The sequence below is a fragment of the Anomaloglossus baeobatrachus genome, chromosome 12 (assembly GCF_048569485.1).
Source record: "Anomaloglossus baeobatrachus isolate aAnoBae1 chromosome 12, aAnoBae1.hap1, whole genome shotgun sequence".
Taxonomy (NCBI): domain Eukaryota; kingdom Metazoa; phylum Chordata; class Amphibia; order Anura; family Aromobatidae; genus Anomaloglossus; species Anomaloglossus baeobatrachus.
This window is the reverse complement of record NC_134364.1, coordinates 131,338,752-131,352,970: the sequence shown is the minus strand read 5'-3', so window position 1 is coordinate 131,352,970 and position 14,219 is coordinate 131,338,752. Positions and strand designations below refer to the sequence as shown.

General features: G+C 49.3%; 1 protein-coding gene across 1 annotated transcript in view; it reads right to left on the bottom strand.

The window, feature by feature from the left end:
- The window catches only part of INO80 (INO80 complex ATPase subunit), a 322,016-nt gene that overhangs the window by 39,169 nt on the left and 268,628 nt on the right, over positions 1-14,219 (bottom strand). Inside the window, exon 34 of the mRNA XM_075331242.1 lies at positions 7,450-7,609. Within this exon, the coding sequence (XP_075187357.1) occupies positions 7,450-7,609 (160 nt within the window). The remainder of the gene's footprint in view (positions 1-7,449; positions 7,610-14,219) is intronic.

Genomic DNA, 14,219 nt, shown 5'->3' with positions numbered 1-14,219 from the left:
TGTGGCCATCCCTGTAGTATTCTGCCCATCCCTGTAGTATTCAGCCCATCCCTGTAGTATTCAGCCCATCCCTGTAGTATTCAGCCCATCCCTGTAGTATTGTGGCCATCCCTGTAGTATTCAGCCCATCCCTGTAGTATTGTGGCCATCCCTGTAGTATTCAGCCCATCCCTGTAGTATTCAGCCCATCCCTGTAGTATTGTGGCCATCCCTGTAGTATTCTGGCCATCCCTGTAGTATTGTGGCCATCCCTGTAGTATTGTGGCCATCCCTGTAGTATTGTGGCCATCCCTGTAGTATTCAGCCCATCCCTGTAGTATTCTGCCCATCCCTGTAGTATTCAGCCCATCCCTGTAGTATTGTGCCCATCCCTGTAGTATTCTGCCCATTCCTGTAGTATTGTGGCCGTCCCTGTAGTATTCTGCCCATCCCTGTAGTATTGTGCCCATCCCTGTAGTATTCTGCCCATCCCTGTAGTATTGTGCCCATCCCTGTAGTATTGTGGCCATCCCTGTAGTATTCAGCCCATCCCTGTAGTATTCTGCCCATCCCTGTAGTATTCTGCCCATCCCTGTAGTATTCTGCCCATCCCTGTAGTATTGTGCCCATCCCTGTAGTATTCTGCCCATCCCTGTAGTATTCTGCCCATCCCTGTAGTATTGTGCCCATCCCTGTAGTATTCTGCCCATCCCTGTAGTATTCTGCCCATCCCTGTAGTATTCTGCCCATCCCTGTAGTATTCTGCCCATCCCTGTAGTATTCTGCCCATCCCTGTAGTATTGTGCCCATCCCTGTAGTATTCAGCCCATCCCTGTAGTATTGTGCCCATCCCTGTAGTATTGTGCCCATCCCTGTAGTATTCTGCCCATCCCTGTAGTATTCTGCCCATCCCTGTAGTATTCTGCCCATCCCTGTAGTATTCTGCCCATCCCTGTAGTATTCTGCCCATCCCTGTAGTATTCTGCCCATCCCTGTAGTATTCTGCCCATCCCTGTAGTATTGTGGCCATCCCTGTAGTATTCAGCCCATCCCTGTAGTATTCAGCCCATCCCTGTAGTATTCAGCCCATCCCTGTAGTATTCTGCCCATCCCTGTAGTATTCTGCCCATCCCTGTAGTATTGTGGCCGTCCCTGTAGTATTCTGCCCACCCTTGTAGTATTCTGCCCATCCCTGTAGTATTCAGCCCATCCCTGTAGTATTGTGGCCATCCCTGTAGTATTCAGCTCATCCCTGTAGTATTCTGCCCATCCCTGTAGTATTCAGCCCATCCCTGTAGTATTCAGCCCATCCCTGTAGTATTCAGCCCATCCCTGTAGTATTGTGCCCATCCCTGTAGTATTCTGCCCATCCCTGTAGTATTGTGGCCATCCCTGTAGTATTCAGCCCATCCCTGTAGTATTGTGGCCATCCCTGTAGTATTCAGCCCATCCCTGTAGTATTCTGCCCATCCCTGTAGTATTCAGCCCATCCCTGTAGTATTGTGGCCATCCCTGTAGTATTCAGCCCATCCCTGTAGTATTCAGCCCATCCCTGTAGTATTGTGGCCGTCCCTGTAGTATTGTGCCCATCCCTGTAGTATTCTGCCCATCCCTGTAGTATTCAGCCCATCCCTGTAGTATTCTGCCCATCCCTGTAGTATTCTGCCCATCCCTGTAGTATTCAGCCCATCCCTGTAGTATTGTGGCCATCCCTGTAGTATTCAGCCCATCCCTGTAGTATTCTGCCCATCCCTGTAGTATTCAGCCCATCCCTGTAGTATTCAGCCCATCCCTGTAGTATTGTGGCCATCCCTGTAGTATTCAGCCCGTCCCTGTAGTATTGTGGCCGTCCCTGTAGTATTGTGCCCATCCCTGTAGTATTCAGCCCATCCCTGTAGTATTCAGCCCATCCCTGTAGTATTCTGCCCATCCCTGTAGTATTGTGCCCATCCCTGTAGTATTCTGCCCATCCCTGTAGTATTCAGCCCATCCCTGTAGTATTGTGGCCATCCCTGTAGTATTCAGCCCGTCCCTGTAGTATTGTGGCCGTCCCTGTAGTATTGTGCCCATCCCTGTAGTATTCTGCCCATCCCTGTAGTATTCAGCCCATCCCTGTAGTATTGTGGCCATCCCTGTAGTATTCAGCCCATCCCTGTAGTATTCAGCCCATCCCTGTAGTATTCTGCCCATCCCTGTAGTATTGTGCCCATCCCTGTAGTATTCTGCCCATCCCTGTAGTATTCAGCCCATCCCTGTAGTATTCAGCCCATCCCTGTAGTATTCAGCCCATCCCTGTAGTATTGTGGCCATCCCTGTAGTATTCAGCCCATCCCTGTAGTATTGTGGCCATCCCTGTAGTATTCAGCCCATCCCTGTAGTATTCAGCCCATCCCTGTAGTATTGTGGCCATCCCTGTAGTATTCTGGCCATCCCTGTAGTATTGTGGCCATCCCTGTAGTATTGTGGCCATCCCTGTAGTATTGTGGCCATCCCTGTAGTATTCAGCCCATCCCTGTAGTATTCTGCCCATCCCTGTAGTATTCAGCCCATCCCTGTAGTATTGTGCCCATCCCTGTAGTATTCTGCCCATTCCTGTAGTATTGTGGCCGTCCCTGTAGTATTCTGCCCATCCCTGTAGTATTGTGCCCATCCCTGTAGTATTCTGCCCATCCCTGTAGTATTGTGCCCATCCCTGTAGTATTGTGGCCATCCCTGTAGTATTCAGCCCATCCCTGTAGTATTCTGCCCATCCCTGTAGTATTCTGCCCATCCCTGTAGTATTCTGGCCATCCCTGTAGTATTCTGGCCATCCCTGTAGTATTGTGCCCATCCCTGTAGTATTGTGCCCATCCCTGTAGTATTCTGCCCATCCCTGTAGTATTCTGCCCATCCCTGTAGTATTCTGCCCATCCCTGTAGTATTGTGGCCGTCCCTGTAGTATTCTGCCCATCCCTGTAGTATTGTGGCCGTCCCTGTAGTATTCTGCCCACCCTTGTAGTATTCTGCCCATCCCTGTAGTATTCTGCCCATCCCTGTAGCATTCTGCCCATCCCTGTAGTATTCTGCCCATCCCTGTAGTATTGTGCCCATCCCTGTAGTATTCTGCCCATCCCTGTAGTATTGTGCCCATCCCTGTAGTATTCTGCCCATCCCTGTAGTATTCTGCCCATCCCTGTAGCATTCTGCCCATCCCTGTAGTATTCTGCCCATCCCTGTAGTATTGTGCCCATCCCTGTAGTATTCTGCCCATCCCTGTAGTATTCTGCCCATCCCTGTAGTATTGTGGCCGTCCCTGTAGTATTCTGCCCATCCCTGTAGTATTCTGCCCATCCTTGTAGTATTGTGCCCATCCCTGTAGTATTCTGCCCATCCCTGTAGTATTGTGCCCATCCCTGTAGTATTGTGGCCATCCCTGTAGTATTGTGGCCATCCCTGTAGTATTGTGGCCATCCCTGTAGTATTCTGCCCATCCCTGTAGTATTCTGCCCATCCCTGTAGTATTCAGCCCATCCCTGTAGTATTCAGCCCATCCCTGTAGTATTCTGGCCATCCCTGTAGTATTCTGCCCATCCCTGTAGTATTGTGGCCGTCCCTGTAGTATTCTGCCCATCCCTGTAGTATTCTGCCCATCCCTGTAGTATTGTGCCCATCCCTGTAGTATTCTGCCCATCCCTGCAGTATTCTGCCCATCCCTGTAGTATTCAGCCCATCCCTGTAGTATTCTGCCCATCCCTGTAGTATTCAGCCCATCCCTGTAGTATTCAGCCCATCCCTGTAGTATTCTGGCCATCCCTGTAGTATTCTGGCCATCCTGTAGTATTCTGGCCATCCCTGTAGTATTGTGGCCGTCCCTGTAGTATTCTGCCCATCCCTGTAGTATTGTGGCCGTCCCTGTAGTATTCTGCCCACCCTTGTAGTATTCAGACCATCCTTGTAGTATTGTGCTCTGTAGTATTCTGCCCATCCTTTAGTAATACGCAAACAAAAAAAAATAATCTCCTCACCTTTCCTCCGTTCCCTGTGTGCCCACGATCAGTACTTGCAGAGTTTTGGATGCAGCATGCTTCAGCTGCGTCCAAAACCCTGCTATGTATGGTAAAAGCACAGTGGGCATGGGATTTCTAAAAATCCCATGCCCACTGTGCGTGTACGGCCCGCAGTGAAAACGGAACTGCGGTGTGGCTTCCAGAGGCCGCAGCATGTGAATTTATGCTGCGGCGTCTGAAGCGTCCTCCCTAGGCAGAGCACAGCGAGGAGACCGCAGCGGCCCGAACCCCTGATCGCAGGCACGGGCAGCTGCGGTCTCCTTATTAGGAGCAGACTTGCGGCCCCGCCGATCAGGACGCGCTGTGTCCAGCACGCAGCGGGTCCTGATCTTCAGCATGTACCATGCGGCCCGTGATGATCGCGGCTCCATGCTGAGGGTCGGCGCCGGCAGAAACTTCACTGCATTTGAATCCATTTGCGGTGCAGCGCAGAGGAGCTGTGTCTGGACCAATGGCTGCTGCCTGCCAATCAGATGCAAGGAAGTGACGTCGCTGTATGACGTCACCTCCTTGCATCTGATTGGCAGACAGCAGCAGCAACTGGGATAGAACTGACAGCTCCTTGCGCGGCACCGCAGATGGATTCAAATGCAAGTTCCTGCCGGCGCCGACCCTCAGCACAGAGCCGCGATTTGTCACGGGGTCTGCGGGCCGCAACAAACAGCCTCAGGGGCCGCATGCGGCCCGCGGGCCGCGTGTTTGAGACCCCTGACTTACAACCATTAAACCGGACACAATATCATTGGCTACAGATACGGACCTCCATGTGCGATCTACAATAATATCCTTGGCTGTGTTATTCTGTTTTTTGCTGTGTATACACGGCTATTGTTCTGTCTGGGCACACAGGCATGTACCATTAGAGTCCATAGTGACATGATCGTGTAGTTACACATGTAACAGAACTATACGGCATCTGTATGATATTGATATGATAGTGGGATCATGCTTGTTGAGCCCCTCTTTTTCTTATAATTGCCGTTTGCTTGACATAATTCCGTTTTTCATTGTCTGGTCATCCGTGATATGTATTTTATGTGTGTATGTATTTTACCTCACTTTACTGACATCTATCTTAGGGGTTTCTGATGGTTTCTGTTCAGCGCTCGTGGCCTGCTGTGCGCCCCGCCCGGCCCCCTCCCTGTGCGCCTCCCTCGGCATCTCTGTGGAGCGCGCTGAGCGTCTGATTCCCATGGTTACCTGTGGGGGTCCTTGATGGCCGGGGGTGGTATATGGGGCGGCGGTCGTGCAATGCGCATGCGCCGAAAGTGTGGTCACGATTGTCTGAACAGCCATCAAAAGGTCCTGCTATGCGGACCAATGCAGTCACATGACCATGCATTTACGGTCCTGCACAGGGGGAGAGCACAAACCTTCCCTGATGAAGCGCTGATACACCAACGCAAAAACGCGCGTTTGGAGGGTGTTTTCTTGTTTCTGTGGTGGGCGCGCTAACCTAGGGGTGTACTACTGATTTAATGGGTAAGCAAACAATACCTGCAGGTTTTTTAGCCCAGTGACTGAACTACTAATTTGCACGGCACTTGCACTTCATGAAATGTCTTTACCCATATGCAGTTAATCTCTAAATCAACCCCCCCTTTTTTTGCATGTACCCATATCCCCCCATGTGGGGGGCACCAAACATCCCCTCTCATTGCCCTGTCCTATGACATTTAAATTAATGTCAAATAATTTTGAACTTTTTCTAGATGTAATTTTGATATTGTGAGTCTAAAGAAAGAATCTATTTTACATAAATATTGGACCTGTGAACTCCAAGTTTCTTCTCTTGTTGTTAATCTAGCTTTCATCTACATAGAATCTTATCGGAAGCAGCAGTCATCTCCTATCTAGAAGGGAGGGGGAGGAGGGAGGAGGAGCTCTGCCTCTAGCTCCTCCTACCTCCCGCCTACATAGAAGCTTATCAGAAGCATCAGTCATCTCCTATTTAGATGGGAGGGGGAGGAGGAGGGAGGAGCTGTGCCTTTAGCTCCTCCTACCTACATAGAATCTTAGCAGAAGAATTAGTCATCTCTTATCTAGATGGGAGGGGGAGGAGGAGGGAGGAGCTCTGCCTCTAGCTCCTACCTCCATAGAATCTTATTGGAAGCATCAATCATCTATCTAGATGGGAGGGGGAGGAGCTCTGCCTCTAGCTTCTCCTACCTACATAGAATCTTATTGGAAGCATCAATCATCTATCTAGATGGGAGGGGGAGGAGCTCTGCCTCTAGCTTCTCCTACCTCCATAGAATCTTATTGGAAGCATCAATCATCTATCTAGATGGGAGGGGGAGGAGCTCTGCCTCTAGCTTCTCCTACCTCCATAGAATCTTATTGGAAGCATCAATCATCTATCTAGATGGGAGGGGGAGGAGCTCTGCCTCTAGCTTCTCCTACCTCCATAGAATCTTATTGGAAGCATCAATCATCTATCTAGATGGGAGGGGGAGGAGCTCTGCCTCTAGCTTCTCCTACCTACATAGAATCTTATTGGAAGCATCAATCATCTATCTAGATGGGAGGGGGAGGAGCTCTGCCTCTAGCTTCTCCTACCTCCATAGAATCTTATTGGAAGCATCAATCATCTATCTAGATGGGAGGGGGAGGAGCTCTGCCTCTAGCTCCTCCTACCTCCATAATCTTATTGGAAGCATCAAGCATCTCCTATCTAGATGGGAGGGGGAGGAGCTCTGCCTCTAGCTCCTCCTACCTCCACAGACTCTTATTGGAAGCATCAATCATCTCCTATCTAGATGGGAGGGGGAGGAGCTCTGCCTCTAGGTCTTCCTGCCTACATAGAAACTTATCGGAAGCAGTAGTCATTTTGCATCTAGATGGGAGGGGGAGGAGCTCAACCTCTAGCTCCTCCTACCTCCTGTCTACATAGAATCGTATCACTACTGTAGCATCTCTTTTCACAGAATACAGATTTTACCCATAAAATGAGAATTTTGAAAATGATTGATCAGTCCTGGCAGAGAAAGGGGCAGATTTCTCTGATAAGATATATTACAAAATTTCTTAATTTTCACATGTACTATTGATTTCTGAGACAAAACTTTACACTACAGTTACTCTTCAAACGCTCCTCAAAGAGATTTACAGCGGCATATAAATAGCTATATTGCAGCATTTGGAGCAAGCTCCTGTCGCTGCAGTTACAGGCAGATGCCGGCTGTGTAACACAGCACTGCCAGCACAGACCCTGAAAGCAGTGAGGAACTAATACATGAAATGTATGAAAAAATTGTAAAGCATTTCAGTAGCCAAAAAGCCCCCAAAACACTTGTAGAAGCCAGACTTCGGATATCAACCAATCTGATCAGTGGTGGAGAAAGGCTGAACTTGCTGGACCCAAGTCTTTCTTCAATGTATGTAACTCTGACTGTAAACTGTTGGTTAACCTGTATATACAGACCATTGAGCGTGTCTGACGCGGAGCCGGTGATGGAGGCCGGAGAGTTTGTTCCTCGGGACTGCTGAGCTGAAGAAGAAGGGTCGTCTACGATCACCAGCATGTCATTGCTGCTCTCATCCAGTGCGATCGAGCCAGCGTGGAGCTCACTGCTGATGGAGATCTAAACACAGCACAACAGTATCATTACACCTCTAATGTAGAGTTTACAAAGATTCAGGCACAACAGTAACATTTACCAGTGACAAGGAAATCAGAGGGGTCTCCTTTAACCCCGTATTGTGTCTATCAAGATTTTATGTTAAATGGTCAATGTCGTTTCAGCAGTCTGTCACTTTTTACATTTCCAATGTAGACGCGATCAAAGCACAATGTGTTTTGTGTGTAAAATATTTTGTAAAATGTATGGCCACCAGTGGTCTCCCTTCTGAGGAGTGCGCTGCCCACTGCCTATTGTCAGGGCTGATCTGTCTACAATTACAGACAAATATATAATCAAGGGAAAAACGGGTATAAGCCGCGCTTAAAAACCACTGATGCACAACTGATGTAAAAAATAATTTTTTATTTCAGCATTCCAACGCGTTTCAGAGACAAGGACCGTCTCCTTCTTCAGGGAAAAAGAAATGATTTCTTTTTTCCTGAAGGAGACGGTCCTTGTCTCTGAAACTTGTTGGAATGCTGAAATAAAAAATTATTTTTTACATCAGTTGTGCATCAGTGGTTTTTAAGCGCGGCTTATACCCGTTTTTCCCTTGATTATATATTTATCACGATATCACGGGGCCGCTGCTTGAACCACGCGGACACTCACATGCGTTTTAAGGAGTTGTGACTGGCACAACCCCATCAGGTGAGTGTACCTACTTCTTTCTTATCATCCCACGTTATACCGGGTAAGACCCTATTGTGCCTTTTGTTTCCCCACCTCTAGCATCTACAATTACAGACAAGCAGGACGCGGTACTAGAAGAGACGGAGTGATCGTAACAGGGAATGCGTCAGGATTTATATATTATTACTGGCTGTAGCACCCGGCGCTGCCCGGGAGGCCAACTAAGAGTCCCGCTACCACTCCCTCGCCTTCTCTGCTCGTTTCCCTGTCTGTCTCTCTATTGCCATCTCTCCCTGTCTCTCTCCCTCTCTGTCTGTCTCTCCCTGTCTCTCTATCTCTCTGTCTCCCTCTCTGTCAGTCTCTCTATAGCCATCTTTCCCTGTCTCTCTCCCTGTCTCTCCCTGTCTCTCTCCCTGTCTGTCTCTCTATAGCCATCTCTCCCTGTCTCTCTCCCTGTCTCCCTGTCTCTCTATCTCCCTCTCTGTCAGTCTCTCTATAGCCATCTTTCCCTGTCTCTCTCCCTGTCTCTCCCTGTCTCTCTCCCTGTCTGTCTCTCTATAGCCATCTCTCCCTGTCTCTCCCCCTGTCTCTCTATCTCTCTGTCTCCCTCTCTGTCAGTCTCTCTATAGCCATCTCTCCCTGTCTCTATCTCTCTGTCTCCCTCTCTGTCAGTCTCTCTATAGCCATCTCTCCCTGTCTCTCTCCCGGTCTCTCTCCCTGTCTCTCTATCTCTCTGTCTCCCTCTCTGTCAGTCTCTCTATAGCCATCTCTCCCTGTCTCTCTCCCGGTCTCTATCTCTCTGTCTCCCTCTCTGTCAGTCTCTCTATAGCCATCTCTCCCTGTCTCTCTCCCGGTCTCTCTCCCTGTCTCTCTATCTCTCTGTCTCCCTCCCTGTCTGTCTCTCTATAGCCATCTCTCCCTGTCTCTCTCCCTGTCTCTATCTCTCTGTCTCCCTCCCTGTCTGTCTCTCTATAGCCATCTCTCCCTGTCTCTCTCCCCTGTCTCTATCTCTCTATAGCCATCTCTCCCTGTCTCTCTCCCGGTCTCTCTCCCTGTCTCTCTATCTCTCTGTCTCCCTCCCTGTCTGTCTCTCTATAGCCATCTCTCCCTGTCTCTCTCCCCTGTCTCTATCTCTCTGTCTCCCTCTCTGTCAGTCTCTCTATAGCCATCTCTCCCTGTCTCTATCTCTCTGTCTCCCTCTCTGTCAGTCTCTCTATAGCCATCTCTCCCTGTCTCTCTCCCGGTCTCTCTCCCTGTCTCTCTATCTCTCTGTCTCCCTCTCTGTCAGTCTCTCTATAGCCATCTCTCCCTGTCTCTCTCCCTGTCTCTATCTCTCTGTCTCCCTCTCTGTCAGTCTCTCTATAGCCATCTCTCCCTGTCTCTCTCCCTGTCTCTATCTCTCTGTCTCCCTCTCTGTCAGTCTCTCTATAGCCATCTCTCCCCGTCTCTCTATAGCCATCTCTCCCTGTCTCTATCTCTCTGTCTCCCTCTCTGTCAGTCTCTCTATAGCCATCTCTCTCCGTCTCTCTATAGCCATCTCTCTCCGTCTCTCTATAGCCATCTCTCCGTCTCTCTATCTCCCTGTCTCCCTCTCTGTCAGTCTCTCTATAGCCATCTCTCCCTGTCTCTCTCCCTGTCTCTCTCTCTGTCTCCCTCTCTGTCAGTCTCTCTCGTTCGCTCTCTGTTTGCCTCTTTCTGTGTCTCGCTCTGTCTTTCTGTCCCTCTTTCTATCCATCCCTATGTTTCTCTGTCTATGTCTCTCTCTCTCTTTTTTCTCTGTCTCCCCATCTGTCTCTCTTTCTGTCCGTCTCTCTCCCTGTCTGCGTTGCTCTCTGTCAGTCTCTCTCTCTCTCTCTATCTAATATTACCTCACACATAAGCTTCTTATACTAAAAATATCCTTTGTTGCCTATAGCAACCAAACACAGCTCCTATTAATGACCTGTAGCTCCCAGTTCCATTCACTTTAATGTAAGCAGGTTTTTGGAGAGTAACTGTAAAGCGCAGGGTTAAATTTTCCCCCTCAAATTATAAACTGACATTCCCTGAGTCACATGAGGTGACTGCAAAATTTTGCAATTATGAATGCGACAGTGCAGATTCCTTTAGCGGACACACACACACATACATACATACAAACACACACACACACACACACACACACACACACACACATACATACAAACACAAACATATAAACACACACACACACATATACATACACACACACACACACACACATACATATACATACACACATATACATACACACACACACACATATACATACACACACATATACATACACACATACATACACACACATATACATACACACATATACATACACACACACACACATATACATACACACACACACACACACATATACATACACACACATACACACACACACACACACACATACATACAAAAACACACATATAAACACACACACACACATATACATACATACACACACACACACACACACATATACATACACACACACACACACACACACACACATATACATACACACACATACACACACACACATATACATACACACACACTCAACTTTACATATTACTTATATAGTTGTTTATTTTTAATTAATAAGAATAATAATATTTATTCACTTAATTAGCGCCATTCCACAGAACATTTCATACAACAGCAACATTCATTGTTTTAACATTTATTGTTTTTTTCTTAAAGAGGTTTTCCCACAAATAAAAATAGTTTACACAATTAGATGTGTTCAGAAAAAATGTTCCTGTGCTGAGATAATCTTATATATGTGCCCCTGCTGTGTACTGTGTAATTGGCTGTGTCTGACCGCACAGGATCATTTTCTGAACACATCGCAGCTGATTTTTTCTGTGAGGTAAAACAATTTTCTTTCCTGCTTTTATACATGCATTACCTTACAGAAAGCAGCATCTGCCATCCCATGCTGTCCGGTCTGAATACTCGCTTTTGTTTCCTCCCCTAGTCAGAAAATGTGGTTTTCACTTTTAACAACCTTTTTAATATTTGTTTCCACAGCCATTTTTATTTGCTGTTGTGAACATGTCAGAGCATGACACCTCCAAAACCACAAGTACAGCAGCCCCAGGGCATAGAAAACTGCGGTCGGTGTCCGCCCACATCGTCTCTATACTATACGGTAGCTGCCTTTGCTGTGAACTGGTTCCCCCCTATGGGCTCTGTACAGATTGCAGCAATTGTCTGCTGATCTGAATATTTATTCCCATCATATGTGATGCCGTCTGCAGAGTTTTGTGTTCCCTTTAGAAGCTTGATGCTCCCAGTACAGCACATAGTAAAATAACTGCTGGACTTCTATGAAGCCTGGATCCAGCTGCTGGACGTCTATGAAGCCCGGATCTGGCTGCTGGTTTTCTATGAAGCCCAGATCTGGCTGCTGGACTTCTATGAAGCCCGGATCTGGCTGCTGGTTTTCTATGAAGCCCGGATCTGGCTGCTGGACTTCTATGAAGCCTGGATCCAGCTGCTGGACTTCTATGAAGGCCGGATCTGGCTGCTGGACTTCTATGAAGCCCGGATCTGGCTGCTGGTTTTCTATGAAGCCCAGATCTGGCTGCTGGACTTCTATGAAGCCCGGATCTGGCTGCTGGTTTTCTATGAAGCCCGGATCTGGCTGCTGGACTTCTATGAAGCCTGGATCCAGCTGCTGGACTTCTATGAAGGCCGGATCTGGCTGCTGGACTTCTATGAAGCCCGGATCTGGCTGCGGGACTTCTATGATGCCTGGATCTGGCTGCTGGACTGTTCTGATGCCCGGATCTGTTTATGACGGTCTATAGTAGATTGTGCAATGCTATCCTTCTCTCCTCCCCCAGACTTGTGTTCTCCCTCCATCCTCCCCTTTATCCGCATCTTATGGCAGCTCAGCTGCACAAGTCTCCTTCTTTTGTGATTTGTGCAGTGGGAAAGCTAGGTTCCCCTGTGCTCTCTGAAACCTCCTCTGTGACCCATCTTTCCCAATACTTTGTATTCTGTCAGTCATTGGGCATTTTTCAGCTGCTGCTGTAGGGTGGTGGAAAGCTGGGTTATAGCTGTGCTTACTCTCACAATGCCAGTGTAACCCAGCTTTCCCATAGCCTTGAGTTGCAAAAATATTATGCAATATATGCTTCACCTTTGGAAGTCAGCATGCTTTTTATCAAAATCAAAATATGATTTCTGCTCCCCCCTCTGTGGTCATTGGTGGAGCGGACAATGTAGGAGGGAGAGACCCAGGAGAAGCAGCAGGGGAGAGCGCGGGGGCTGTGACTGCCGCAGAGGTCACACAGTCTCTGCACACCCCACATGGACTGTGTGCGGTGTCTCCGTGCACTCATCTCTGCACCGGCCCCCCTCCGATCCTCAGCAGCACCTTTGCTCCATGCCCTCCATAAACTGCAATGAGACTTTTTGACCCCTGACGTGTCTGACCACCCCATCATTATCAGCATGATCATAAATGTTGCCCAACAGGGAAGCAGACATCAGCAAATCCGCTATTATCTCACCCCACGTCCCATGGACGATGAAATGATAATTCTAAAACTAAGCTCATCTGTAGCATTAGCTTTTGCCGTAGCTATAAATTTAAATGGACCTCTCGTCTGCGCTGTCATAATCCAGAGCTGCAGCCTCCCTGGAGTGCCAGGAGTACAAGGTGCTCAGAGACACGGCCGAGGTGAGGAGGCCGAAACCGACCACCACTGAGCAAGACACAGGGTGAGGAGGCCGAGCCCGACCACCACTGAGCAAGACACAGAAGTACAAGGTGCTCAGAGACATGGCCGAGGTGAGGAGGCCGAAACCGACCACCACTGAGCAAGACACAGGGTGAGGAGGCAGAGCCCGACCAACACTGAGCAAGACAGAGAAGTACAAGGTGCTCAGTGCTCAGAGACACGGCCGAAGTGAGGAGGCCGAAACCGACCACCACTGAGCAAGACACAGAAGTACAAGGTGCTCAGTGCTCAGAGAGACGGCCGAGCCCGACCACCACTGAGCAAGACAACGAAGTAAGAGGTGCTCAGTGCTCAGAGACACGGCCGAGGTGAGGAGGCCGAAACCGCCCACCACTGAGCAAGACAACGAAGTAAGAGGTGCTCAGTGCTCAGAGACACGGCCGAGGTGAGGAGGCTGAGCCCGACCACCACTGAGCAAGACACAGAAGTACAAGGTGCTCAGTGCTCAGAGACACGGCCGAGGTGAGGAGGCCGAAACCGACCACCACTGAGCAAGACACAGGGTGAGGAGGCAGAGCCCGACCACCACTGAGCAAGACACAGAAGTACAAGGTGCTCAGAGACACGGCCGAGGTGAGGAGGCCAAAACCGACCACCACTGAGCAAGACACAGGGTGAGGAGGCCGAGCCCGACCACCACTGAGCAAGACACAGAAGTACAAGGTGCTCAGAGACACGGCCGAGGTGAGGAGGCCGAAACCGACCACCACTGAGCAAGACACAGGGTGAGGAGGCCGAGCCCGACCACCACTGAGCAAGACACAGAAGTACAAGGTGCTCAGTGCTCAGAGAGACGGCCGAGCCCGACCACCACTGAGCAAGACAACGAAGTAAGAGGTGCTCAGTGCTCAGAGACACGGCCGAGGTGAGGAGGCCGAAACCGCCCACCACTGAGCAAGACAACGAAGTAAGAGGTGCTCAGTGCTCAGAGACACGGCCGAGGTGAGGAGGCTGAGCCCGACCACTACTGAGCAAGACACAGAAGTACAAGGTGCTCAGTGCTCAGAGACACGGCCGAGGTGAGGAGGCCGAAACCGACCACCACTGAGCAAGACACAGGGTGAGGAGGCCGAGCCCGACCACCACTGAGCAAGACACAGAAGTACAAGGTGCTCAGAGACACGGCCGAGGTGAGGAGGCCAAAACCGACCACCACTGAGCAAGAC